This window comes from Columba livia, chromosome 3 (assembly GCF_036013475.1).
Source record: "Columba livia isolate bColLiv1 breed racing homer chromosome 3, bColLiv1.pat.W.v2, whole genome shotgun sequence".
Taxonomy (NCBI): domain Eukaryota; kingdom Metazoa; phylum Chordata; class Aves; order Columbiformes; family Columbidae; genus Columba; species Columba livia.
The window spans coordinates 66,673,524-66,699,557 of record NC_088604.1 but is presented as its reverse complement, the minus strand read 5'-3'; the positions used below and the strand labels follow the sequence as shown (position 1 = coordinate 66,699,557).

At 38.8% G+C, this 26,034-nt stretch overlaps 1 protein-coding gene across 1 annotated transcript; it reads left to right on the top strand.

The window, feature by feature from the left end:
• Positions 1–556: 556 nt before the first annotated feature.
• Positions 557–25,697, top strand: MYCT1 (MYC target 1). The gene is made up of 2 exons (XM_021294864.2): positions 557–775; positions 21,083–25,697. Exons 1-2 carry the CDS (start codon positions 583–585, stop codon positions 21,613–21,615), a joined length of 726 nt encoding a protein of 241 aa, XP_021150539.2. The 5' UTR covers positions 557–582; the 3' UTR covers positions 21,616–25,697.
• Positions 25,698–26,034: the final 337 nt, after the last annotated feature.

Sequence of the window (26,034 nt, the reverse complement as noted above, 5' to 3'; positions counted from 1 at the left end):
ATCTACAAATTCCAACAGGGAATTGGTGCTGCTTTTTATTAAAACTGTTCAAACAATTAGCTTATAACCTGTTTGTGTTCCAGGGAACTCACAATTTAGAATGGGGTGTGGAAAGGAAAATAATTGGCAAAGGAAATTTGAAGTACAGTCATTAAAATATTAATACCTGCAGTTACACTGTCAGGCCCAGACAGTTCCTCAAACAAGCTGGAGAACAATGGCAAATATTTGACAATCCTTATACCCTAAATTAATATACTAATGAAATGGTGTTATTAAAAGCCTTTTCACACATTTCTTCTTTATGGAATATTCCACCAAAGACAAGTGCTTTTGAATGTTGAAGGAAGGTCCTCAACATAGAAAACCATTAAAGGAAAGAGAAAGGAGTTTTCATCTCCCTGTCTTCGGACATTTTGAGGTTCAAAAAGTTTCAGAGAAGGAGGAGATTTGGTATTGTTCTGAGTCAATTTGCTCTGGCTGAGGAAATGACGAGAAGGAAACTACTTCCCCGTCTCTGGAACCATGTGGTGTTCTAAGATAAGGGGAGCACTTGCTAATTCGAGTTCACAAGCAGGAAGCATGATACATCCATTTCCTTTCAGACAAACAACAGAGTGCCCTGGCAGCACAAAAGCGTCGCTTCTACTGCTAAATCTCAAACGTTCAGAAACCCATTGCTCCTCTCTGGACATACCATTCTATATTTGCTGTTTGGATGTTATGGATAGAAACAGTACTTACTCTCCAATCACATGGCCGCCAAAGTTTTGGGGTAAGGATTTTGTTTCTTTTTCTAGAATACCATTAAAGCGGATGCTGAGATTCATTGATGATTGCCTTACAAACCACATCTGGATATTTTCAAGCCTCATGTTGGGAGTAAAAAATAATTAGTAGATTTTGTATTTCTTGCACTTCAAAATATTGTTTTCCAAATGTTTCTTTGACAAAGTTTTATCATGTTTTCAAACTAATCAAGACAGCAGGAACAGCCGGGGCAGAATTGATTGTTTGACAAAGTTCATTATTGAAGTCAGTTGAAAAGGTGTCTATTGACTTCAATATGTTTCAGATCAGGTAGACATTCTCAACTGTTTAATGAATGTACCTACACCACAGACATGAACTGTTTCATCTTCTGATGAAAAAGAGATGGCAAAAACTAAATGTGTTGCAACCTTTGGAACGAACTCTTACTCCTCCAGAATGAAAAATTATTTCTAATTTGTCATAGTGGATCAGATTTTCCTTACTTTTTCCTCAATGTCTATTTTTATTATTATCCATTAAGACGTTCACCCAAACCTGAGATTTGTTCATTAACTGAAATGTATAGAGTGTGAGGTGGAAATATACATTATACTGAAATTCATTCAAGGTAATTAGATTCAGTAGCTTGATCCTAAAAGATTCTGTATAACAGCTGTAGAGAACCTTTCCCTTTAAAAAGCTCTGTTGCTTGCTGTATTTATCATTAACATGTATTAGCATTTAGCATTCGAGTGAATCATATGATCTGTTTTTTTCTATTTTATTATTGCTATTGAGCAATGACCCCTCCAAGAATCTGTACACTATCTAAAACTAAGAAACAATATGTATTAGCAAAAGAGAACTTTTGTTGCATAGAAATGTCCTGGGAAAAGAATGGAAAATAACTGTACAAGAAGATTTAATGAATTTCCTTTGTTTCTTGAGCATAAGAAACAAGAATCTGTCGAATGCCATCAACATGTTTCCTGTAGTGACACATATATTTTCCTACAGGGATACCATGAGCAACTCACTTCATTTTTGTGTCTTGGGCTGAACAATAGGATAATTATACTGGATGTCTTTGAGAAATGCTTTCAGATTAACTGAGGAAAAAATACTGTTATTACAGCTTCAGAGTATCTTGTTGTCTAGAGGTTGTCTGATGGACTCTGAAGAATAACTATCATTTTTGTAGAGTAGAACTTCATGTAGTTATAAAATGGCTCTTTCAGAACTAAAGTGAAGGTGCGGTGCTTTCATAAACACACATTATAAGAATCCTTGTGTTAAAGATGCTGTCCCTTGTTACTGCAGATTTGCTTTTGTTCTGAGGTATTGTTTCACTGTCATGGAAACATACGCAAGAAACAGCAAAGTTACATCAGATTTTAAGGGTTCATTAACCATACTACTCAGACTGTGGGCAAGGTGTTCTCCATCTTCAGGAGTCAAAAAAATTACCTAAGAAGTGAACACTTAAATTCCAGAGCATATTGCATGAGGCTGGCCCTGCTGGTACTGTGATACTCTGTCGTTCTGTTTAAGGTGCATCTCCAGGTGCACCAAGCCCTGGTCCTTCAATATCAAGACCTGTCTTTGGCAACACAGACCAAGACATGCATGAGATGTCTTATTGCTGAAAGGGACATAATCTCCTGTCACCAGCATTGCCCACCAGGCTTGCCAGGAACTGGTACTGCACACAGCTCTGATCTCCCTTTCAGTTTACTCTCTGACAGCAGATGAACCTCACACCTTGGGGTTTTGTGAGGAGCTTGCATGGTCTTGGGAAGGGAAGATGCCTCTTAGGATTTTCTTGTTTTTCTGAGAGACAAAACCTTTCCCTTTCTTTCCTGCAGGTATATCATGTGTGATAGGCTAGGGAGAGACACTATATAGTCTGTGTCACAAGACAATGACTGACACAAGCTTGTGGTGAAGAAATTCCACTTAAAATTATAGAAGTGCATTTTCTGACATCTTTGAAGGTACATGTCCTGTGGTAAATAAAATTGAGTTCCTTATTAAATGAGAATACAGTACTCAAAACTGTGATTTTTCAGCATATGGCTTACAGGCTGTTTCACTATTTTTCTAAGCTACTTCCCCTGCTCCCCACCCCGTAGTGCTGTGTGTATGAATACATTACCAAGTTGCAGATCCTTTTCCATGCATCTGTGACTCCTCAGCAGCTCCCGTGGACTCAGCCAAAACTGTAAACTTCGACATATGTGCAAAGGTTTTCTGAGAGGGACTAACTTTGTGAGAAAAAAATAAACACTGTAAAAACTGTTAAAGCAAGTATTCCTAATGATATTTAATCTCTTACTATTTTATAAACCATCTGTTGTCTAACAGCTGGTTCCCTACTCTGGAAAATAAACAGGCATCCTGTTTTCTAAATCAGTCCAGTTTTCAATGGTAGCTTTGCACCTTAAAAGTGACTAAGAATTTTAAAACAATGAACAAAATAAACTGTCCTCCACTTATTTATGTGTGAGTACACATAAATCTTCATATAACTGCTCCGTGCTAGCAGATGTGTGCGTAAACAAGCTGTGTAGATAAAACAAAGATAAACACACCTTGATATACCATGCTGTGTGAACTGCCTAGGTAGTTTAAATCCTCTCCCTGTATTGACACAAAGACATTAACAGATAATAATATATAAAAAAATAGCACACGTTTTTGCAAACTCAGTCTAGAGTCGGTGACAACCTGGAGATTCAATAACATGCTTAGCTGCAGATATTTCAGGCATTCTTCTTTTGAATTCAGTCTTCACCATCATCATTCTGAAGCATCTTTGAAATGCTAAATCATGCAGCAGAGTAAAAGAGAAGTAAAACAGTAGTTTTGCTAGCCTAAAATTAATTCTGCTGGGGAAAAAAAAAAAAATAAAGGAATATTAACCACCTCTTCTAGTTTAAAATAATGACTTTCATAATACTTTCATAATAGAGCTCCTGGCCCTGTCAGGCAGTTTCCTACGTAATGTGTGACAAGTACACAATCAGGATTCCACTTCTCACTTTTCTAGAGCTCTTCCCTACTACAGATGTTGCACAGTCTCTGTAGACATTTATGCCTGTTTTAAACAAGTTGTCTGAGCTATTGCAAGGATGCAGCAGATCATCTCTTTCAGGTCCCAGCTTCTATGAAGCTCTGTAACATCTAGTTACCCTGCTTTGTGGTGGGAATCCACAGTATGGTACTTTGACAGACGTAGAAAAAGAAGCACTTGAAGCCTCAGCTGAACTTCAGTATCGTTGGTATCATATGGGACTATAGACAGAGAATCTGGACTCTTTTTTTTAATTGGTGGTTTCAAAAGAGGATTAGGCAATAGCTGCATGAGAAATTCAGGGGTTTGTACTCATCCATCAACTACTAATATAATTTTTTACTGTTTTAATATAGACTTTATTGAGTTCATTTTGATTTGTAAGTTAACAGTGGGAGCAAAGACGTTTCCATTTTAACCAGGAGTGCATTTCTTGTAATTCCTAAAAGCATTTTCAGTTACACACAATTAAATACAATAAACGTCTTTGAGACAATCTTATTTATCCAGTGAAGATAGCAGTAAATTTTCACATCAAGAAATTTAATTTAAATAGTACATTTGATCAATATGACAACAGCAGAGAGAAAAAGTGTAAGCAGATATTAATCAACGTAAACTTAGACCCCTAGACTATCTTTCAGTCTAGTTTTACTCAAGTATCTATTTAAAAATACAAAATTACAATTTAATACCTTAAAAACATTAAGGACAATTTTCTTTTCTTGAATCAGAATCTAGAGCGTTATTTGTCCAGTGTTTGGAAATAATGCCATATATCAGGTTGCTTCCACCATTTTAAAATTGTGAACTGCCTGGTACTAATACTTTAGGTATTACCACTTGACTTTATAAGCTACAAATGCACTCATGGTTCTAAATATAATGTCAAATTTTGCCTTGTGTCTGACTCAACCCACTGGACTACTCATTAAAATATGCCTGTTTGCTTGAAAGAAGTCAGACTATACACTGTACTGGAAAAGATGGCCATTAGGGATGAGCATATTCTAATGCCTGACACCGTGTTGTGCTATCTTGTTCCTGGTAGCAATAGTGGTGGTTAAGGACTTTAAGTCATTCTCTTTATGAACTGAACTACTACTTGTGAGGGGCAGCACTGACACAAACACTAACTGAGCTGCCAATTGCAGGAAAGTCCAACCTAGACAGCCATGGGACCCAATTTGTCTTTGGGGATCCTTCATAGACAGTAGTCATGGCAGAGTAGAAACAACTAGCAAATCCAGTCCAGTTCTTTGCAAATGGGAAAAGAAGCATTTGGCTACCTGTGTGGTGACCAGGTTAAGCCTGTTGGCTTCCATCCTGATGACTGTGTCAGTGCATTTCCAGCATACCCACCAGGTGGTCTCTCCTTGTTCCCTTTTCTCCTCTTCACACACTTTGTACCCTTCCAGTCTAGCTTTAGCAGCAGCAAATAAAGACTCCAGGCGCTGTCTTAGCTGTCCTGCTGGAGATGTGGACACACAAAGGCTACAATTTGGAGCCCGTAGTTCCTTTGCTGGCAGACAGGATGTAGTGAAGGCATGACAGCCACTTCTAGATGCCTTACACCACTGGAGATTTTTTTCTTATTAGAGAAAATCTTTAGGGTTAAAGTGGAACAAAGCAGGAGGAAAACATGACAAAGTAGAGCCTTGGATTCTGGTGCAGTATCAACCTCAAGGACATATTTCCTGAATTGATATTTTTCTTGTGTTCCATTTCCTTCTCTCCCTTTTCAAAATTTCACCTTAATGTGCATATTCTTGCTGGTATTCTAATTTGTGAAAATCAGTCAAAATATAACAAGGTGATTGAAGGTCAGTACTGGAATTTCTTTTGAAGTTGGTCTCTTTTTTTATCACTTCTCTATGTTTTGGAAAAGCCCAGTGATTTTAAGAGTTCAATTCTTGGCAGCATAACACACATCATAAGGACCTCATAGCACAAGGAATAAGTGTTATCACAAGAGGTATAACCTTTTCCTGCAGAGTCTTCTGGTTAGATCAGCGGTGTCTGCAAAAGTTTGGAAATGGGATGTGAACAAATAAGATTCTTTCTTTTAAAACCACTCTGCTGGAGTCAGACAACTTCAAATTTACAGTCTTCTGTTACTGGAAGCAGCTCCAGAGGGAGAACAGAGAGAGGAAGAGGCAAAGAACTTTCTTCCAACCTCACAATGCAGTCCTGCTCTAGTGATTTAGAGAATAATTCCTTCCAGTGCATATCCAAAGTAGTAGGACACTATCAGAAAATAGAGACTGAAAAAGAGGATAGATAGAGCCTTTTACTCTGCAAATATGAGTATTGCCATGACCCAAAATACCACACTGTATTATTGATTACTAAGTAAGTATTTCTTTTCTCATAGTACTACTGGGGACAATAAATTAAAATGGCATTCCAGGGATAACTGATTTTGTCAGTTTTTAATTTCTTTCACTCATTGCCCTTTTGCATTTGGTAAAAATGATAGCTAAATGATAGATAAAATTAGACAATGAGAATAAAAATCAAAAGCAAACCAAATTCATAAACACATGGTGAGTGAGAGAGAAGGGAGCAGAATGCTCTCAGTAAATGTTATCAGAGGAAGGGATGATCCATATTGATTAGGTGAAGTAAAACATATCTGAAAGAACAGATCTAAGTCCTTTGGCCAGGAGCCTGTATTAATACCTCTCCCATGTCACAGACAGATACATATAAAATGCAGTCTTCGCACTGAATCTCAATCTCCCCATCTGGCATACACTGACTACATATACAGCTACAGCTTTCTTGTTGTCTTCCCAGAGTGCTTTATCATGCATCACCTTAATGAGTCTATTTGTTTAACACTTGAATTTCAGAGTCTAGCTTCTGGTTCATCAGGGATACCAATCCATCACTCAGGACTTGCAACTCAAGGTTTTACCTCATGTTGTGTGGCATCCAATCATTGAGCAGTCTTCGGTTCCCATCATGATGGAGTTAATATGGGAGCCAACTGTATGTGAACAAACCCTCCTTCCAGCTTCCCAGCTGTCTTTTCCAATCAAATAAATGACTTGTACTTCCAGGTTTGTTATTATAGATTTTTATGGAGCCCTGCCAGTTCTTTATTGCTTGTCTAACCTTCCATCTTCTGACTAATATTTTCTCCTCATTTAAGCTGGAGTGTGTAAAAAAAAGCAAAAGGTGTATATCTCCAAAGCTACATTTTCATACCTTTAAGATGTCTAATAACAAACAGTATCTTGTCTTTCATTCCCATTTAACAGCCAAGTATATCTACTGATATTAGAGAAAGAACTTGTTTTGAAGAGTATATAATCCAAATGCCCTTTTTGTTTGATTCTAGTATGTCAGTGTCATGTGAATTTAGGCAATTCTATATAAGAGTAGTCTAACAATTAAAATAATAAATAAGAAGGAGGGATGTATTTTCTAGCTCAGTTAGAAAGCTTTCAGAACTCACTGGATAAAATTCCTAGGAAAACTGGTAGAAAAATAGAGCTTTGGATATTTTTTCCAGTTTCTTAGACTGAAAGATATTGATCAGATGGAGTAATTAGAGCATTATTCATCTAAAACACGTACAGAATGTCTGCATTAGAAATTTCTAGTTGTGTGAATGGTATGATTGCATAATATAAGGAATAGTTCAGAAAGAATTAGAGTATACTTATACCCCCTTGTGTCAGTCTGATACAGACAGACCACATCCTTGGGGCTGAAGATTTCCACAAATCGACCAAATAATGCCTCTGCAAGCATGCCTGTGGGTAGCTGTGTTGAGTAAAGGCAATAGTGCCACAAAGCCTCCTCCCACTCCTCCTACAAGAAACCTGTCAACACCACACAAATTTTAGAATTGTTTTATTTTCCTATGGTCAACTTGAACTTAGAGCAGGCTGGATCCCTCAAAAGACATCTGTGGAAATAAGCATACTGGAAGGCAGATTTTCAGTTGGGTTTCTGGAAGGTAAGACACGTTTCAGGTCCCTGTTTGAAAAAAAATAGAGAAAACTTCCCTATGCTGCTTCATAGGAATGTTGTCAAGAGAAAGATGTTGATGTAAAATGTGGCACAAAATCAGACAGAAAGACGGTTCTCGTTTTGCAAATGCTTCCTGTAAATGCACTGAGTTCTTTCAAGTACATTCATCTGAGAAGCAGACGTACAACACAGATGTAAAATACGATGCATTTAGACAACACTATGAAAGACAATGAGATCTCTATGGTAATGTTACCTCCTTTAAATTTTTCTCTTCTTGTTACCATCTAGAGTACCTACAAGTTCTCCCTCCTGTTACTCATTGAAATGTTGCACAATGCCATAAATTTAATAGCGAAGCCATATTTCCAGACTACTTAACCAAAGATTTCACTTGAACGAGTGACTATTTTTCATATTAATGAAGAATAATTGCAATGTATATACATGGTAAATTTGTGGAAATCAGGACTGTGAAAATCCTATACAGCTCAGGGGAGTTTTTAGGACAGGGACCAGTTTGGTTTTGCCTGTTACAAATACAACACACTGGGACCTCAAACACAGCCTGAGAATGTAGTACCCAGCCAAAACCAGGTAACATCAGTTAAATTCAGCTTCACCTATATAGGAACTGAGACAGACTTTTATTTTCACCTCTTGGAGAGGGCTGTAGGTTTGTGCACCTTCCAGGCCCAGCAGCATCAGAGTAACTTTTGACACATGGCTTCTAGAGCAACAGAGATTTCCCCTGACTGATGGCAATCTCTTTTTTTTTTCCCCTTCAGATAAGATACTGATCCACACGAAAATCATGTGATAGACATGCAGAAAATGTCACATAACTAAATTGCTTCTCAAATGCTCAAGTGGTCAGAAGCTGATTTAAGTATTCCACATAATTTTGATAATGATCATGGTAGCTAGAGGACTGCTGGGGTGAGGGAGACCCACACATACCACCTCTGCTCTGCCTAAACCTAAGATCTCTGCAAGGAAGAATGTTGTTGCTCTATCTACTAGATCAAGGTCACCAGAAGATCTTCCTGTTTCCAGCTTCCCTGATCACAGTGTGAGCTGACTTGGGATGGATCACGAGGCAGCAGCAGAGCAGTGACTCAAACAGGACAGAGCTTGCATATAAATAGTGCTAATACTGAGAGAAATGGCAACAAGGGTGTGGGTTTAACTGAAGGAAAAGATAACATGTGATGGTGAGGCATTAGCACTGGCAGCAGTCATGTTTGAACATCAGCCCGTCAGTGCTAATATGACAACAGTGAATCTCATTCCTCTGTAACATTTGGGGTCCCTGGTTCCTCCTCTGAAGTCCTCCAGAAATATTCTTATACCAAATGAGAAATAAATCAGTTGGATTACTTGTGCAGGTGGCAGCACTGTTTGCTGGAGCAGCTGTGTCCATGAGCTTCAGTGTCTTCCAGCATTGCTATAGAGAACATGAAGCAGACAGGTGAGAGATGCTGCTCAGCACCTTCTCATGCTACTTATGCTGGTGCCAAACTATTGCAGGTTGCCAGCACTTCCTCTGCACTCCATCAGGGACAGGAGTCAAGGTCATATGTCAAATCTAAACATACTCTGTCCACGCTGATTTCTCCAGCAGACAGAACTGTGTCTTAGCCTTACTCTGTGTTTTATTTTCCAGTTACCTTTTGAAGGTACCATCTTGTATCAAATTCTAGAATACTATTGTTTTGTATAAACCCTCCATAAAAAAAAAAAAAAAAAAAAAAAAGCCAAACAGATAAATCATATACTGTCTTCTCAGGGATCAAAATGATCAACCTATTCCAAATTTAATATGATTATGCTTATTTTGCTATCAGTTAAGTAATAGATTTGACAAGCATGTGGAAGTTATTACTTTCATTACTGAAGCAAAGAGGATTATATAAATAGTGAGACCTTACATTTATGATGATAATATGTAAATATGTTCCAAGATCTTATGTTCAGGCCTGTCAGAGAGACAAAAGTAGATATTAATGAGGGACCGATTTTTTTCCTTGCTCTTATTCTGGCAAGCCCAAAGAAAAGAGTATTACTGTAGTTGGATGAAAGCAACAAACTACTGAAGAGACCAGTTTTATTCTTTCATGTTGTCGATTCAGAGCACGATTTCTTCTTCATATATAAATTATTCTTTTAAAGTGAGTCTGTCATCCTCGGGCTGTGTTTTGTTACATCCTAATTACTGCTTCTTTCCTGCTTTCCCCACCCCCCCATACAGCCATTGATTTATCAACTGCTTAACCATCTTTAGCAGGAAGGAAACAGATCTGAGGTAACACAAGGAAGAGTTTCTTCAGAGTATTATTTAAATATTAATCAAACACACAGTGCATACATGTTTTGACAACTACACCTACTGTATTGTCTGAGTATGTGGTGCTGCTTATTGTCACATGAGCTGCCAGAAGCGTCATTATTTATTTATCCACCAAATACAGAAGTCTCGTCTTTAGGAAACTAAGTATATTTCTTCTTCCAAGCACCACTCCAGTGAATGTGTTGGCATGTGAATGTGTCACCTAATAAAAGAAGCTTATTGTTGTGCTTTCTCCCCAGGACAAACGCCCTGTATTTGCATGCTCAATTGCTAGAGCTTAGCAGCATTCATACTCAGAGTTAATCTCAGCATACTCTGAGTGCAATGGTTCTGCCTTAGTTCTTCCTGTAGAACCTGTTGAAGGAAAATGGTCTGTATTTATGCACAACCTCCCATTTTACCACTGTAATTCATTTAACCAGGAGTAAAAAAAAATTGTGAGCTGTGAGTGGTGCCATCTCCCTTACACAGAAGATTAACCTGAAGCATGGAGATGAAATGAAAGAAGAAGAGCACAAAGTAAAATCAAGACTCAAGACTGACCCATTTGTCTTTATAAGACTAACTTCATTTCATAACACTATTCTTTTGTCTGGGGGGAAAAAAATAATCAGAAAAGGCTATCAATAGCTGTGCAGACAACTTCATTTTTTCCTGCTCTTCAAGACAGAAGCTTCACTTCCTATACAAATTTAATCAAAAGTACTTAGTCAGATTTTGAAACCTATTGCACAGTAGTTAAATTTGCAGCAAACAATCCTAAATTATTCTCCTAACGTAATTTATTCCACTTCTAGTTGAGGAGATGGAAAATAAACTTGGGTGAGTTTGATTTTCAGTATTGAAAATGGGACACTAGTAATTTAAAATTTATCTGTTAAATAACCTCAACCAAAACTCCATCAACAACACAAATATACATAGCATTATTGTGAAATAACATCTAGGAAATTTTCAGCAAAATAATTGCTTGAGAAAAAAATTCTTGGTTCAATGCAATGTAAAAACTTCTTTGGACTCTGGCACATGCTTGCTGAAGGAACCAGCCAGGGGAGTTTCTGCTTCTCAGTAGAGGCCTCTGCTTTGCTTCTTTGGCATCTTATCTGCAGAAGAAACTGAATTTCCTGTTGCAGACATTTGAATTCACAGTCCAGCACCTTAACACACACTTATCGCATATTTCACCGTTTAACAGACATCTGTTAATTTTAAACATTTTGCTTTAAAAAATTACGTTATGTTGATGCTGTTTCTCAGTTAACCAGGGTAAAGGAAGCAGGCACATGGCTTTTGTAGAAGGTGCATAACTTACACAGGCAAAGCATAAATGAAGATGAAGACCACTGATTGCTCTGTTGATTGAGAAGTGCAGGAGTCTCAGGGCAAGGAGGACCTGGACCAGCCTGGTGAAAACACAACTTCCCAGACACCACTGGTTCACGTGCGACAAGCACTGATATGCCATTTCACACTGAGTCTCCAGCCTGGATAATTTGTTCTAGGCCATCAAGAGCTAATACTCCAGATCCGTAATCATCTCACTTAGGAGTTATACCAGTATTTATCAGCTTGTGGCTGCACAGATTCTTGTGAGTACTACTTAATTAGGTCTCCTAGGCTACACTGAAATAGATATTCACAGACGTATTTGGTACAGGAGAAATCTCTGAAACTTATTGATGGTACTACCATGTACAAACATACATCTGTATTTTCAAAATGTTCACCAATATAGCTGTTCCGCAGAGAAGACAAATGTAGCAGGAGATCTTTTGCATTACTGTGCAATAGCAAATGTGAAGAGGTTTCAGTTCTTCTGAAAAGCACTGCCTTGGGAACCACTCTTTGTAGACTGCACTGGGCAGGCTGAAATGCAGTCTTTATTTCTAGTATACCTAGTACCTCAAGATATTCAGGGTATGCCTTTTAAAATTTTCTTATTTATAGTCTGATAAAACTTGGACTTTCATTATTAATGCTTCTTAGCCATTTATGGGTTCTCACAGTAAGGACAAGCTCTATCTGAGGCTGTAACTGGGACAGGAAGGCTCTTAGATCATAAACAACAGAATTGCTGTGGTGGGACTAAAGATGATTTCAATGTATTCCTCACCCTACAGCATTCCCCAAAAGCTGAAAACCTTGTGCTTTGTTCTAACCCTGACTGTCTTCTGTTTTCTTAAATGTAGCATATGTATTTCACTATTTCCTCCTTAATTTTAAGAATTTTAGAAATATTACTTCATTTTAAGATTTCATTCCAGTCACTCATTCTCTGTTCATGTAGGAAATTATTTTATTCTCAGATGCTGTAAAATAATCATATCAGTTAAATAATAACTATAATGCCATATTGCCCTGTGGCAATTTGTGATTTATTGTTGGAATTAGGTTCATGCAGAGGCCATAAAGCTTTGATCTATGCTCTTTTTTTGTGAGGATGATAAGAATGCCTTGCCAGAGAATTGTTTGCTGCACATGCTATAAAGATCAAAATTACATTACTGTCTATGCAGTGCATTAGGTATCATAACGAAACCATATGGCAACAAAGTTTCTATCTCTGTCTGCATAAAGGAATCTTTGATTTGTTTTATATAGTTATGCCAAAACCATTATATTAAACATGCTGACATCTCTATCTTAAGTATTTTATTCCGATTATTACAATTACTCTTTATTTATCATTTCAGTAAAAAACAACTGCCAGTAATATCAAGGGAACATCATTAACTTTGAGTTGGTTTGATGGGATATTGCAATGGCATTTTCCACTTTTCTGGCTTTTTTTTTGCAACAAATTATGATGTTAGCAAACAGAGCAAATGTACTCTGGTGCATGGAGATAATTCTGGACATCATTGTGGATGGTGGAAATACGAATTTAAGAACATACTTAACCTCATGCTTCTCCATCAGCACAGGTATTTGCACAAAGTCACAAAATGTATGAGTTTACTTCACTAAGCTTCTGAACACTTTTGCTGTGTCTCAGTCTACCTTACTTTCAAAGTCGCTGCAAAATGCTAGTCCTAAGTGTTTATGACAAAGTAATTCAGAGTTTTTTCTGAGTTTTAAGGTACTATTAACATCTCTGTAATCTTTCATTGAAGTGTTTCTTGTTAGCTTTCTCTGACACCCTGTTTTATTAGAATTATGGTGTTTTATGTACTGTTTAGATTTTCAGCATAGATTTCCAGCAGAGGGCAATCTTGTTCCTAGATAGGTTGCTCGTTTGTGAAGTTAACCCTCTAATAAACAGCCGCCCCCTCTGTATTTCAAACTGGGAATTAATCCAAGGGTACATACTTCATTATTTTCCTTGCCATTTACTTAATGATTTTTCAGGTGCTTCCAGAGCCTATTTGCTTACCCGATCGAATAAAGTCTCAGAAACTACACAAAATAACGTCAGTATGGACCTTGAGCTGTCATCTGTTCTACCTTTTATTTTTTTTTAATTTTATACAGGATTAACTACGTTACAACACCTCTTGACTGATATTTGTTTTTAAAATCTTTAAGGGGGGTAGATGCACTGCCTACCTGGGCTATCTATTCTAGTTCTTACCTGTCCTCAAAGATAGAAACACACATTTTAATATCCTTTGCTCTAATTTAAACACAGTACTTTTAATTTTACCTGCAGTGGAGATAAAAAACCAACTGTTTAATTATTATGTGAAATAGGAGAATTATTCTCTGCTTCTGCAGAAAAGAATCTCCCACTAGCAGAGGCCAAATAAAACATGCTTCTAGCAAGCAGTGTCTGAATGCAGAGCACTGACTTTTCTGACAACCTAACTATCCTACTTATTTTCTTTATTAGTTCTCATGTCTTGCACAGTCTGCCTTTTTTTAGCCTTTTTTTTTTTTGCCACAGACTCTGTTTTCCAGATGTCACCATCCTCATCTGTTTGTTTTCTGGACGTCACAAGTACCTGAACAACCTTGTGCTGTTGCCTGTTAGTCTCTTTCCACAAGAGTCTTGTGTGACCTTTCTTAAACTTTTGCTGTGACTAAGATCACAGCTGGTTGAAATTACACAACAAGTGATTCACCCACCCAACTGAATCATGGACTGCCTACAAATGATTAATGAGAGGCTGTTCTGCTAATACAATTAGTGACAAAAATCGGGAAGATAGTAATGTCAACACTTCTCAGATACAAAGAAATTTATTTTTTGAACTCAGCATTACAACAGCACAGGATTTAGTTACTGATATCAGCCCCAGCTTTAAACTAAGTTTTCTCGGAGCTGATAGAACTGGCATAAAATTTCAAGTAGTTCAAGTCTTATGCGGTGGGAAAAAGTGGCAGCTCCCTGGCCCAGGGTATTCTTCCATTCCAAACTTGCATGTGTGAGGAGGTGTAGCTGCAGCCCGTCTGGCTGAGAGATGTACATTAACCGCAGCTGTGGGAAGATGCTATGATTTTGTTCAAACCTTCATGGATCCTGGCTGCTCCTGTCTAGTTTTAAACAGATAAAGCTGTGTTAGGCATATCTGCTGATGAATTATCTGAACCTCACTTGAAACCTGAGACACAATCCTGTAAAAAAAAGTATCTGAACCATTCTTACTAGTCAGGTTACTAATTTGTCTTTTGTAAATGCAATTCATGCTTTAATACACTAGTTGGTGCTCTATCCTAAGATGTGCAATGTTCAGGTACGAATTCCCATACTGGTTTGTATGGGTTTTATACCAGATTTTGTCACTGAGCTTTCATTTTGGGAAAAAATATAGAGTAAGACAGAGGCTGAGCTGGATTTCTCCATGTCTGAGATCAAATCCTCTACCAGTTGTCAAGGTTTTTCAGCTTTGGGAAATAGCAATGTGTGTGTGTGTGCAAGCGAGGGTACGCATGTAGGAGGAGGAATGCTTGCTTACTTGGACAAGTTTTGAGTCACTGGCATATAACATATCATAAAGGAAAGGGAGCTCACAAAAATGTGAGAAGTAAAAAATTAAAATGGAAATAAATTTACAATTCTAAAATTTGGCTGGAAATTATAGAAATAGCTCTTTTCCACAATACAACATGATGGTATGTTCTGATATCTCTCATTGCTAGTACAGCTGAAATCAATAAGGTGGTATGTTCTGCATACAAACTTGCTGGAGCCCACATGCAATAAAGTTTCCATGTCAGGTGTGCAATGCTTTGTGCTAGTTTTGGGAAGATGGAAGAAAAATGGGAAAATTACTAAGTTGCTGAAGTAAATGAACGTCATCTTGCTCTAACGTGATGTGAGTAAAACATCTATATGGCAAGCTGAGTTTGAATGTTGAACAATACCATTCTTGACTGACAAGCTACCTTACCACTTCTAGTATCTTTAAGATAGAACTTAGTTATTTATCTTTTAATAAAACAATAACAAAAAAAAATAACACCTCCAAAACATCAAGGTTGTAATATTTGAATGTTACTCACTAGAAATAAAACCAAATCAAATGTGTGTCATCTCACCCTGTGGGTGTTTTTTGCCTCCTTGCATTTAGCAATAGTGTGAGTAGAACAGATGCTCAGAAAGGTAAATGGCTCTTTATTAGCTCTGTTAGCAAAGATGCAGTTCAAATTCAAGTTATATGTGCACAGCCTGACTAAAACATGCTTCTTCATTCCTCATTCCTTCCTGTTCAGTACTTTGTCCCTTCTTCCCCCACCCCACCCTGATTCTTCCTCTTAGATGCTCTCATTGAAGCTGCTACTTACACAATTTTTAAAGGTATTACTATCCTTTCATATACTTGGCCAGCTGAAAAGCTTACAAATGTATATATTTGTGAGCATGGGGCAAGGAAGACCTTGCATCCACCTCAACTTTACACCTTGGGCAATTCGTCATAAGGCTACAGGAAAGATGCAGGTCCTCAGGATTTCCTGAGTTTGGGGAGCAAAATGCTGTTCCAGCCCATTGCAACCACAGCTAAGGGCAAGAGGGAGATTCCTTGGGTAAAACTCTTACATTCTAGTGGAACAAAATCCAGAGTGAAGTTCAAATGAATCCTAGATGCAAATGTGTTTTTAATTCAAACGAATGTCTTGCCATCTAATGAGGTCCATGAACATGAAAGGAAAATGAAAGTCTCTCAGAAATAAGTGATTGACCTTTAAGCTCCATGATAGAGGCAGGCTCCTCCATCACAAAAAAAATAAACTTATTTTTTGAAGAATTTGGCTGATCCAGGGACTGATAAGGCTGGAGAGAAACTGTGCTGCTAAGCTTTTGTGAAGTATAGCCCAAGGTGGTAAAGGAGAGAATGTAGTCCACTTCTCAGAAGACTTGGTATGAGACCCATTCGGTCAGCCTTGCTACTGATGTCCAAGGTGGATGGGAGGAACTTGTTTCAGGGCCATAACTAGGAAAAGCACCTTATCAGACAGTCTATCATCTCAATCAATAACATGTCCAAATTTCTTGTGTGTGGATTCTATAGAGTTTTAAAGACTTGGTAGATATTATCAACTTGATAGAAAGTATACTAACGCTTCATGTATACAGTTAATGAAAAGTTATAAAAAACCTTAAAGAAAGCTGCAACAACCAAGAAAAAACTTTGCACAGCAGAAGCAATAATCCGTTGCACAAACCTGTAGCACTGAATTTGTTTAACACTGCATGCAAAAATCAGGGGAGAGGGAATAGAGAGACTTCATAAGGAATTGCTTGATCTGGAGAGATTTTGGGCTCACAGACGCATGCTGGCTTCATATTCAGGTCTGGGGGTAACATCCAGTAGTCATTGGTGTTACTGTGGGTTTGAACCTCCAACCTTTTTGGCATGGGAACATTGGAAGTGCCACAGATGAGAAAGGTAATGTAGCTAAGATGTTCAGCTGTCATATTTCCTCATATCCTTTTATTTCTGGCTTTGTGGCTTGAAGTGGAAAAAAAAACATTGGTTCCTCACCTCAGCTGGTGTTACAGGAGAGAGTGGCGAAAATTGATTGAGACAGGGTAGCAAATCTTTTCAGTTATGACATAAACAAAAGAAATAGGCAGTGTGAGCAGCCTGAGAAACATAGAGATCAAACTGTGTTTAGGGGACTGGCACCTGAGAAGCTATGGTTATTGTCAGCATTCCTACTTTATACCCCATTTTATTTTTTCTTTCCTTAAAAGCAGAGGACAGAGCAACATGCACAACTCTCAGGAAATCGTCAGATATTATAAATGGCTCCTTGGGAGACACTTCGTGTCAGCACTGCTCTGTTGCTCCTGAAAGGCTAGTTCTGCCCTGGCACTGCCCAGATTGAGGAAGAGAAAAACAATTCTGCAGAAGCCAACTGCTCCCCTCAGAATCCCAGGTGCAACAAATCCCACTCTGCCTTTGATCTTTTTCTCTGTTTAGTAGTATTTCCTCCAATGTACCTCAAGGCTGTGATCACTGGACATTGTAAAGAAGAAATCAATGGGCATAGATTTACAATTCTTCAATGTAAGTTTTTAGAACTGAATTACATTTCAGTGAAATTCATCCTTTGTAAGGAGTAAACAAAAAGCAAGTTCAGCCTATTAGTGTGACCCACTGTTCCCACTGAAGTCAGGGACAGTCTGGGAATAGGAAGAAAAAAGTGTCTGTAACCAATCGATCTGGTGATATTTCTATAAAAGTACCAGAAAGATTAAGTGTAGGTCCAAATTGAAATGAGAGTATTTGGTTACTAGACATAGCTGCAACAGTCAGTGTAGACCCAGCTGAGTTGCCCCAGGCGATAATTTGACCCTCTGTTTTTACATTCAGATGTAGAGGTGGAAAACTTAAAAAATCAAATAAGTTAAAGAAAATGAAGACATTATCCAAAGGGATAATTGTTTGTGCTGTGTCTCCAGCACAAGGGAACAGCACGTGGGAAGGACTGAAGAGCTGCACTCGATACTTTTGTCAATTCTCTCATCTGCCTTTAACAGTGTGAAATGCTGATTTAATCATGCAGGTGGTGAAAATTATGGTTAGAGGGATGCAGGGACAAATTCCAATCACAGTGCTTGGCAGCCCCAGAGCCTGGTACACTTGTGCACCTTGCTGTGCTTCCTCGTACACTCAAGCCATGCAGTGATCCCCTTCTCCTCTGCCCTGCTGGAGCTGAGAGCCCAAGCAGGAGGAGGGATATCAAGTGTCAGCACAGACTCCTGTGCCTGGGGAATCCCTTGGCAGTCTCAAAATATAATAACATAACTAGCATTCTAGCTAAGGTGCGAGAGAAACCAGCCTTAGAAAGGATTAGTTCTTGCTCCACTTTCCCATAGCCACACAGGGACAGAAGTAGGGGTTCTCAAACTGCAGGTCCAGTGCCTGGGAATTGCTGTCTTTAGGACGCTCCCTGGGATTTACTCAACTGGAGGTGACCAAGTCCTGTCTCTCCTTTCCCACCTCCTGGAGTATGAGAAGGGACTTGCAGTAACAGGATGTACTAAATCCCTTAAAATGGCATAATAGGTTACTCCTGAACAAAAAGGGTACAATAAGGCCTTCTGTGTCTCTGAAGATGTTTTTTAAAGGGTAGAATCATAATGACTTTGTCAGAAGGCTGCTTGTGGTGACAAAGCTCTGATCTGCAGCCAGGAGTTGCAGTGCAGGATGCTGCCTGTGGCTCCTTGCAAAAAGCAGACCAGACAATCACCCTCTATATTTTATGATCAAGTCCAGTCTGCCTCTGAACAAAAGGACAACAAACCATTCCCCAAAAGGAACAGTGCTCTGCAACAATATCCTACACTTTATCCTCTCTAGTCTTCACTTTCCCATTTGAAAAGGATAATGGTTAGAAGCCTGTCTGAAAGTTGAGTTTACAAGCAAGCAACAGTAAGATTGTATAGCCATCCAAAATATCAGTGGCTTAATTAGACCTTACATTTTCTGGGCCTCATAGAATTTCAGGTTTATCCTGAAATACAGAAAGTGAATAAACTTGGGTAGGATATTCATGTTGATGTTAGTAATTCATGATAACGTTGGTCCTGTCTAGAACCAAACCTGCAAAGGCATGTATGGTGAAAACTCTGCACCTCTGACAGGGTTTGATGGGCAGCAGCAAGGGCTGAGTTGAATTTTAACACTATTTAGAATCCCCTCCCAAAAATCTGCAAAAAATTTTGTGCTAAACTTTCTGGTACGCAGGGAGCTAGTTTTCCCCAACTGCATGCGTGAATCACATAGCTAATAATTTTTCACTGAAGGGAGAAACGTAAGAAGGTAGATAATGAAGGTAACAGGAACTAATTCTTGAAGTGCAGTTATACCAATAATCATTTACATCTCCGCTGCTGGAAGGAAAGCAAGTGTTTGCTTTCCCCTTCCTGCAGTGACCTTGCCTTAAGTTTAAGCCTTGTTAGACACCAACGTGTAACTTAAGCAAAGGTGTCTATTGGTATACACTGGGGTGCCTCTGCCTGTGAGCCTGTCCTGATGGCCATGCCTAGCAGCTCTCCTCTCCAAAGTGTGCCGGCTGCTCGCCAAAGCTGGGTTCCCTCAGGCCACTCTCCCTCTTTGCCTGCCAGTACCTGCTTTGGCTAATTCCCACAGCTCAGAGTCAGTGCCATTACTTTGGGCTCTAGAAACAACTGTTTGTACAGCACCATACATTCAGGAGAATCTCTTTAACAGCTATTACCTTGTAAGAAAATTTTGAACCTAGTCTCATCTTGCCCGTTTTGGGTTCTAACATCTGTACCCCAGTCCTGGAGTTAGTACTTTCTATTATGGTGATCAGCCAAGCACAGTGTTAGCTGGTCTGCATTTCTGTACGCTATAGAAGTTACTCATTTCTATCTAATGAATGCAATTGTCTTTTCAACAGAAATGTTTCACAAACATGATAACAGAGCATGGACAGAATAAACATGTTTTAAGCTCTCCTATGGCTCTTGTTCACTTATTCCCTCTTTGTTCCATTAGTAGTCAACACGGTATTCCTTCTTGTTTGATATCCAACCTCTTATTGAATTTTGAGGGGATCTATAAAGGTTTTACTTTCATTTCAGGTCTTATCCAGGATTGCAAATGTATCTCTGAACTTTTTAGAACAGCAATAAAGCTGGTGCTCTGTTGCAAAAGTATGTGAAGTTTACTGAAATAACAGTCCTGTTCTTAGAAATACACAAGGAAAACATCTTTTTCCTCCACACTGTGAAACCATGTGGGGAAGAAAACAATCCTAACCATGCTCTTTTTTATTTTCAAATCTCTTAGTTCTTGAAAGCATTTATGAAAGAGCTAAAAATTTACTTTCCTTAATGGCAGATAAATGCATCTTTGAACTGGGAATTGGGGATAAAAAATATTCAAGACACTTAGTATTAATAATGGTTATCTCTGACCACAATCATTTAGGATACAGTAATTTACATTAATTACTATGAGGTTTTAAAATACCTGTGATTCTGCAATAAAAGGCTGGGATGTGTCCTCATGCTGTAATAAATACAAGGCTTAGTCCATTAAGAACATGGCAGAAGCTATATCACTGTTGTAATAGGTGAGTTTGCAAACTCATACACATAGAGCATAAACATCTATAAACAGAATGACAAGTCTGCATAAATCCACACCTCATATTGCCCACAGAAGCGAATGCTTGGCAGTGTTATAACATACTTCGAGGCTGGTGGGTGGCTGATTCTGAGAGAGACTAAAGACTTTTCCCTTGCATTAGTACAGAAACGGGTATTAAAGGCAAGCTATTTTCTGGATGTTGTTCAGTTTTGCAAATTAAAGAAAAAACATCATATAAAGAGAGCAGTCTCAGCTGCTGTGTTTGTGTTGTAAAGTTCATGTATTACATAATATAGAAAGATCTTCGGGTTTGTTCATCTTTTAAGGAGGCTGACATCTTAAATTCACTTTCTGGCAGATAAATCCTTCAGAGTTAGTGAAATAACTTTGGTGTGTATTTTTGCTTTATTTCAGAGCAAATAACAATAGCCTTCACAGTGTCCATGGTGGTTGGACTAGTGATTGGAGGGATCATCTGGGCATTGCTCACTTGCTTGTCTCGTCGCAGAGCTAGTGCCCACATTTCCCAGGGGAGCTCCTCAGTCTTCAGCCGTCGGTCCAGACCCTCCTCTCATGGCCACACCACTGGTAGGACTGGGTTTTACCGCAACAGCAGCTGCGAACGTCGGAGCAACCTCAGCCTGGCCAGCCTCACCTTCCAGCGGCAAGCTTCCTTGGAGCAAGCCAACTCTTTCCCCAGGAAGTCAAGCTTCCGTGCATCCACCTTCCACCCTTTCCTTCAGTGTCCTCCCCTCCCTGTGGAGACGAACAGTCAGCTGATCACCCTTACTCCCACAAATACCACCACAACCTTTGTGGGAAGCACCACCAACAGCTTAAGTCAGCCCGAATACCACTGGTCTAACAACAGCCTCCGCATCTGCCACTCCACACAAACCCCGCCTCCTGCCTACGAAACCATCATAAAAGCTTTCCCAGACTCCTGAGTTAGGTCCATGCTGCAAACATGCATGTACATTTTAGGAGGAACCTAAATAATCTCAACAATTTTCTGTGTGTGATGAAGATCTCTGAGAAGTCTACAGCTGTCATTGTGGAGGGGACATACATTGCCAAGAGGCAGGTAGCAGTGGTTTCTTAGAGTGCAATATCCCACTGTCCAAGCGATCACTTGTCTTCGCACTGCAGGCTCTAATTTACTGCTCTGCCATATGATTTAATATTTATAGTGTTGTATCTTAATTGTAACCATTGTTATCTTTACTTCAGAGGAAAGAAAACAGTGCCACATAAAAAACAAATAATTTCTTGAAGAAACAGATTGTGTTACAGATTACTGATATACCTATTTCTTCAAATTTCATTACATCGTTTCTTTCTTTAAAAAAAAAGTTTTACATATTTTCCAAAGGATGTTAAGTTTTCATAGAACACTTCCTGTTACCCACCCTCTTCCTGTAAGCACAGAACAGCTTCTGTCTAAGGAACCTTAGATGCAGAACTTGTAGAGGATTAAAACTGACAGTCTTGACTGCGATCATAGGCATCCTGTTCTGCTTACTGTAGAGGATCTTAAAATACCCCATACTAAGGCTGCTTGTATAAAATCCTCCATAGTATGGGGAAATGTTGAAGCATACGAAGCCTCATGCAGAGAGAGGTTTCAAACAACATGCTAAATGCATGTTAACAATTGTAAAGAATTTTCTGTCTGCAGCCAGCAGAACAAGTAGTCACATTTTAAAAGCCAGTAAGGCTGTATGGGAGCAGAATTCCTCATGTTTCATTTTTCTAGGTCTGGTTATCAAGATAAGCAGCATGAATGACAATTATTTTTTTAATTAGGTTTCCTGTTTTGTCATGAGATTACTCATTTCCTTATTCCAAATTATTTTTCTCAAATTGTACCAAAGTTTAATTCTTCCTGGCAAATTATTCACTGAAATCTTGTCTTTCACTAAAGCAAGATTTTAGACACCTGTGGCTGAATATTGGGGCTGTACAATTAGTTGGGATATAAGACAAAGACGGATTATTTAGTTCAGGCTAACAAATATTCTTGACTCTTACATGTGTATGATGTCAAGCTAATCCCTGTTTTAGTAGGGATTAGTTGCACTGATGTGAGAGAAGTCCAGTATTTCGTAGAATCAAAGAATCATAGGATACCACGTTGGAAGACACCACAAGGATTTTCTAGTCCAAGCTTTCTTGGCAAAAGCACAGTCTAGACAAGACAACCCAGCACTCTGTCCAGCTGAATCTTAGAAGTGTCCAAGGCTGAGGAATCTACCACTTCCCTGGGGAGATTATTCCAATGGCTGATTGTTTTTATAGTGAAAAATTTTCTTCTTGTGTCCAATCGGAATCTTCCAAGGAGTAACTTGTACCCACTGGCCCTCATCTTTTCCATGTGATTCCTTGTAAAAGGGAGTTTCCCTCTTCTCTGTAGCCACCTTGCTGGAACATGGTGATAAGGTCTTGCATACGCCTTCTTTTCTCAAGGCTGGACAAACTCAGTTCTCTCAGCCTTTCTCGTATTCTAGTCCTTTGATTGTCTCTGTTGCCCTTCTCTGGACTCCCTCCAGCCTGTCCACATAATTCTTTATATAGTAGGGACCAAAACTAAACACAGTATTCCAGGTGTGGCCTGACAAGCACTGAGTAGAGTGGGATAACAACTTCTTTATCTCTGCTGGTGATGCCCTTGTTGATGCAGCCCAGCATCCTGCTGGCTTTCTTTGCTGCAGCAGCACATAGTTCACTCATATTGAGCTTGTTGTACACCAGGACCTCCAGGTCCCTTTCCACTGGGCTGCTCCCCAGCTGAGTAGATCCCAGTCTGTGCTGCACCCCTGGATTAAATTTTCCCAGGTGCAAGACCTTATACTTGTCCTTGTTGAAATTCATCAGGTTATTGTTAGCTCACACTTCCAGCCTATCCAGGTACTCCTGCAGGGTGACTCTCCCTTCTGAAGTTTCCACTTGCCCTTCCGGTTTGGTATCATAAGCAAGCTTCATCAGGGTACACTTGATCCCATCATCCATATCATTTATGAAGGTGTTAAACAGTGTTGGGCTCAATATCAGTCTCTGGGGGACCCCACTCATGACAGGTTGCCAATTTGAGAAGGAGTAATTTGCCACCATCCGCTAGGTATGGCCTGTCAGCCAGTTCCCCACTCACTGTACTGACCACTTGTCTAAGTTGTAATGGATATTTGGAAATAGCACAGAAAAATTAGGCCTGATTTAAGTCTTACTGTATCAGTTTCCTGTTAAATATCCCATGTTCAAATAAAGGGTAAATAATTTCCACAAGCAGAGTAGCAGTCCTACTCCTCACTTAGAAATAAGTCTGTTGTTGCTAAAAGGGCTGGGCAACTACCAGCCACAGGACTCCTAATCATGAGCACGCTGGTCCTGTGCTTCTGTAGAGAGAATGAGTCCCCAGCTGTCTTCTGGGAGGAATGAAGATTCAGCAGCTTTTGAGAATGGGCAAAATGCTTAGCATCTTACTTTCCAGGCTTTTGGAGACTGGCAGCATGCATACCTTTGTGGAGCTCAGCACCCCTCAGGAAGGACTGGTGTTGATCTCTGAACTGCAATCGTCCAGCCCAATATCATCCCATTTGCAAATCTGACTACAAACATTGAGCTTACAAGTTTTACTTACTGTAAACCACAACTATTTTCTGTTGTAAAGGCAAATTATTTTGTATATATTTACTAACTGGCTTTCATTGCTTTATTTTTAGTGTGCAGTATTTTCCCTTCTAGAAGAACAACCATTTACAGAGTTTACAGAATGTTTCATTACAGACACTATGGTTTCTAGTACATGGAGGACTTGCTGATAAGACTGCAAACCTGCATTTGGCTGCTGACGGGCTGCAGACTTAAAACAATAGTCCTCTGGAGAAAGAAAGTTGTGTTATTTCATTCATTAATAATATTTTTTTTTATTTAGGGTCTTATTGAGTCTGGTGAACTTCATTGCATGCACAACTGCATTCACAGTGTCTTAGCTCTAGAATAGGTGCTGCTACCTATTTTTATGTGCCTACAAAATGCAGAATTCAAGTCTTTTCTCATTGCTCACTGAGTTTAGTGGACTGCTTGCACACAGCTGGCCAAAACTGCTTGTTTCCTGAGAGTGAAATTGGTTTAGATGACTAAAGTTTTACTCTTGGATTGTAAATGCACGTTACATTACAGTAGAGATTTTCACAGCATATTATTACTTGTATTACACTATATTTAGTAAACAACGAAGAAAGGGGAGGTTAAATGTACTGTATTTTTTTCCTGCTGAAATCTGTACTGGATATCAAAACATTTCTTACGTCCCCTGGATTAGGGAGATTAAAAACATAGGATATTTGGTGCATAAGCAGTATGGCTGTCAGATACCTATTAGTTTAAACAATGTCTGAAATGAATGTTTTGGAATCACTCTGGAAGCTTCAGAATGTGAAATAAAGTTAGATATTGTAATTTCAAACTCATGTTTTTTACTTAAAGATAAATGTGTTGACTTGCATAGAAGATCATTTAAAGAGAAGAATGTCATCCTTAATTATGCAAGCTGAAATAGTTGGGAATGTGAATGAGGTCTTTCCTCTGTTTCTGTGGAGAGACATCCCAAAGCTGAAGATGTTATATGAAGTCAGTGTCAGAATTTGCCATATGGGAACATCTTCCAAGTATTACTGATGAGAATGTGTCTCACAAATAACAATGCCTACAGATTTTAAATCCACTGGTTTTCAAGTACTTGGATTTCAATCCACAAAGTGTTTGAGCAAATGTTTGCTTTAAGCAGATGGACAATCACTATAAGGTTCATGCTTAAATGGACTCATACACATTTTATTGCACCAGGACCAAAACATGTTGCACATGATCAAACCCCAAATTGAACTGCAGGATTAAGCAGTCAACAGGTGTTTAATATGCAAAATATTATACTAGCTCATTGTAATGGTATTTTCTAGCCTTGTATTTCAATTTAAAATACTGGGAAGAAGAGCTGCATTAAAAAAAAAAAAAAAAAAAAAAAAAAGTATTACTGCAGAATTCAAAATTTCGAAGCATTCACAAGCAGTGAATTAAGCTTCACAATAATTTTGCATGTAATACATTTTCACAGTGAGGGGCAATGATTACAAGAGTACTCCCAGAATCACATAGGGAGTGATTGGCAGAACTTTGATCAACCTTCATATATCCTGATATCCTGACAGCTCATTCTCAAGTGAGCAGAGCTACTTCTCCTCTTCATATCGTCCATGCGCACAGAAACAATTGCTCTGATTCAGGTTTCATATAGAAGACGAACCTTGACAGCTCTCTGTTTGAGAATAGTTATGTTCAAGCATATTTACAAGAGTAGCTCATGTTAT

Coding starts and splice junctions, on each gene's coding strand:
- MYCT1 (XM_021294864.2), top strand. CDS start 583: ATGATACATCCATTTCCTTTCAGACAAACAACAGAGTGCCCTGGCAGC. Junction 776..21,082: donor ATGGCCGCCAAAGTTTTGGG/GTAAGGATTTTG, acceptor GCTTTATTTCAG/AGCAAATAACAATAGCCTTC.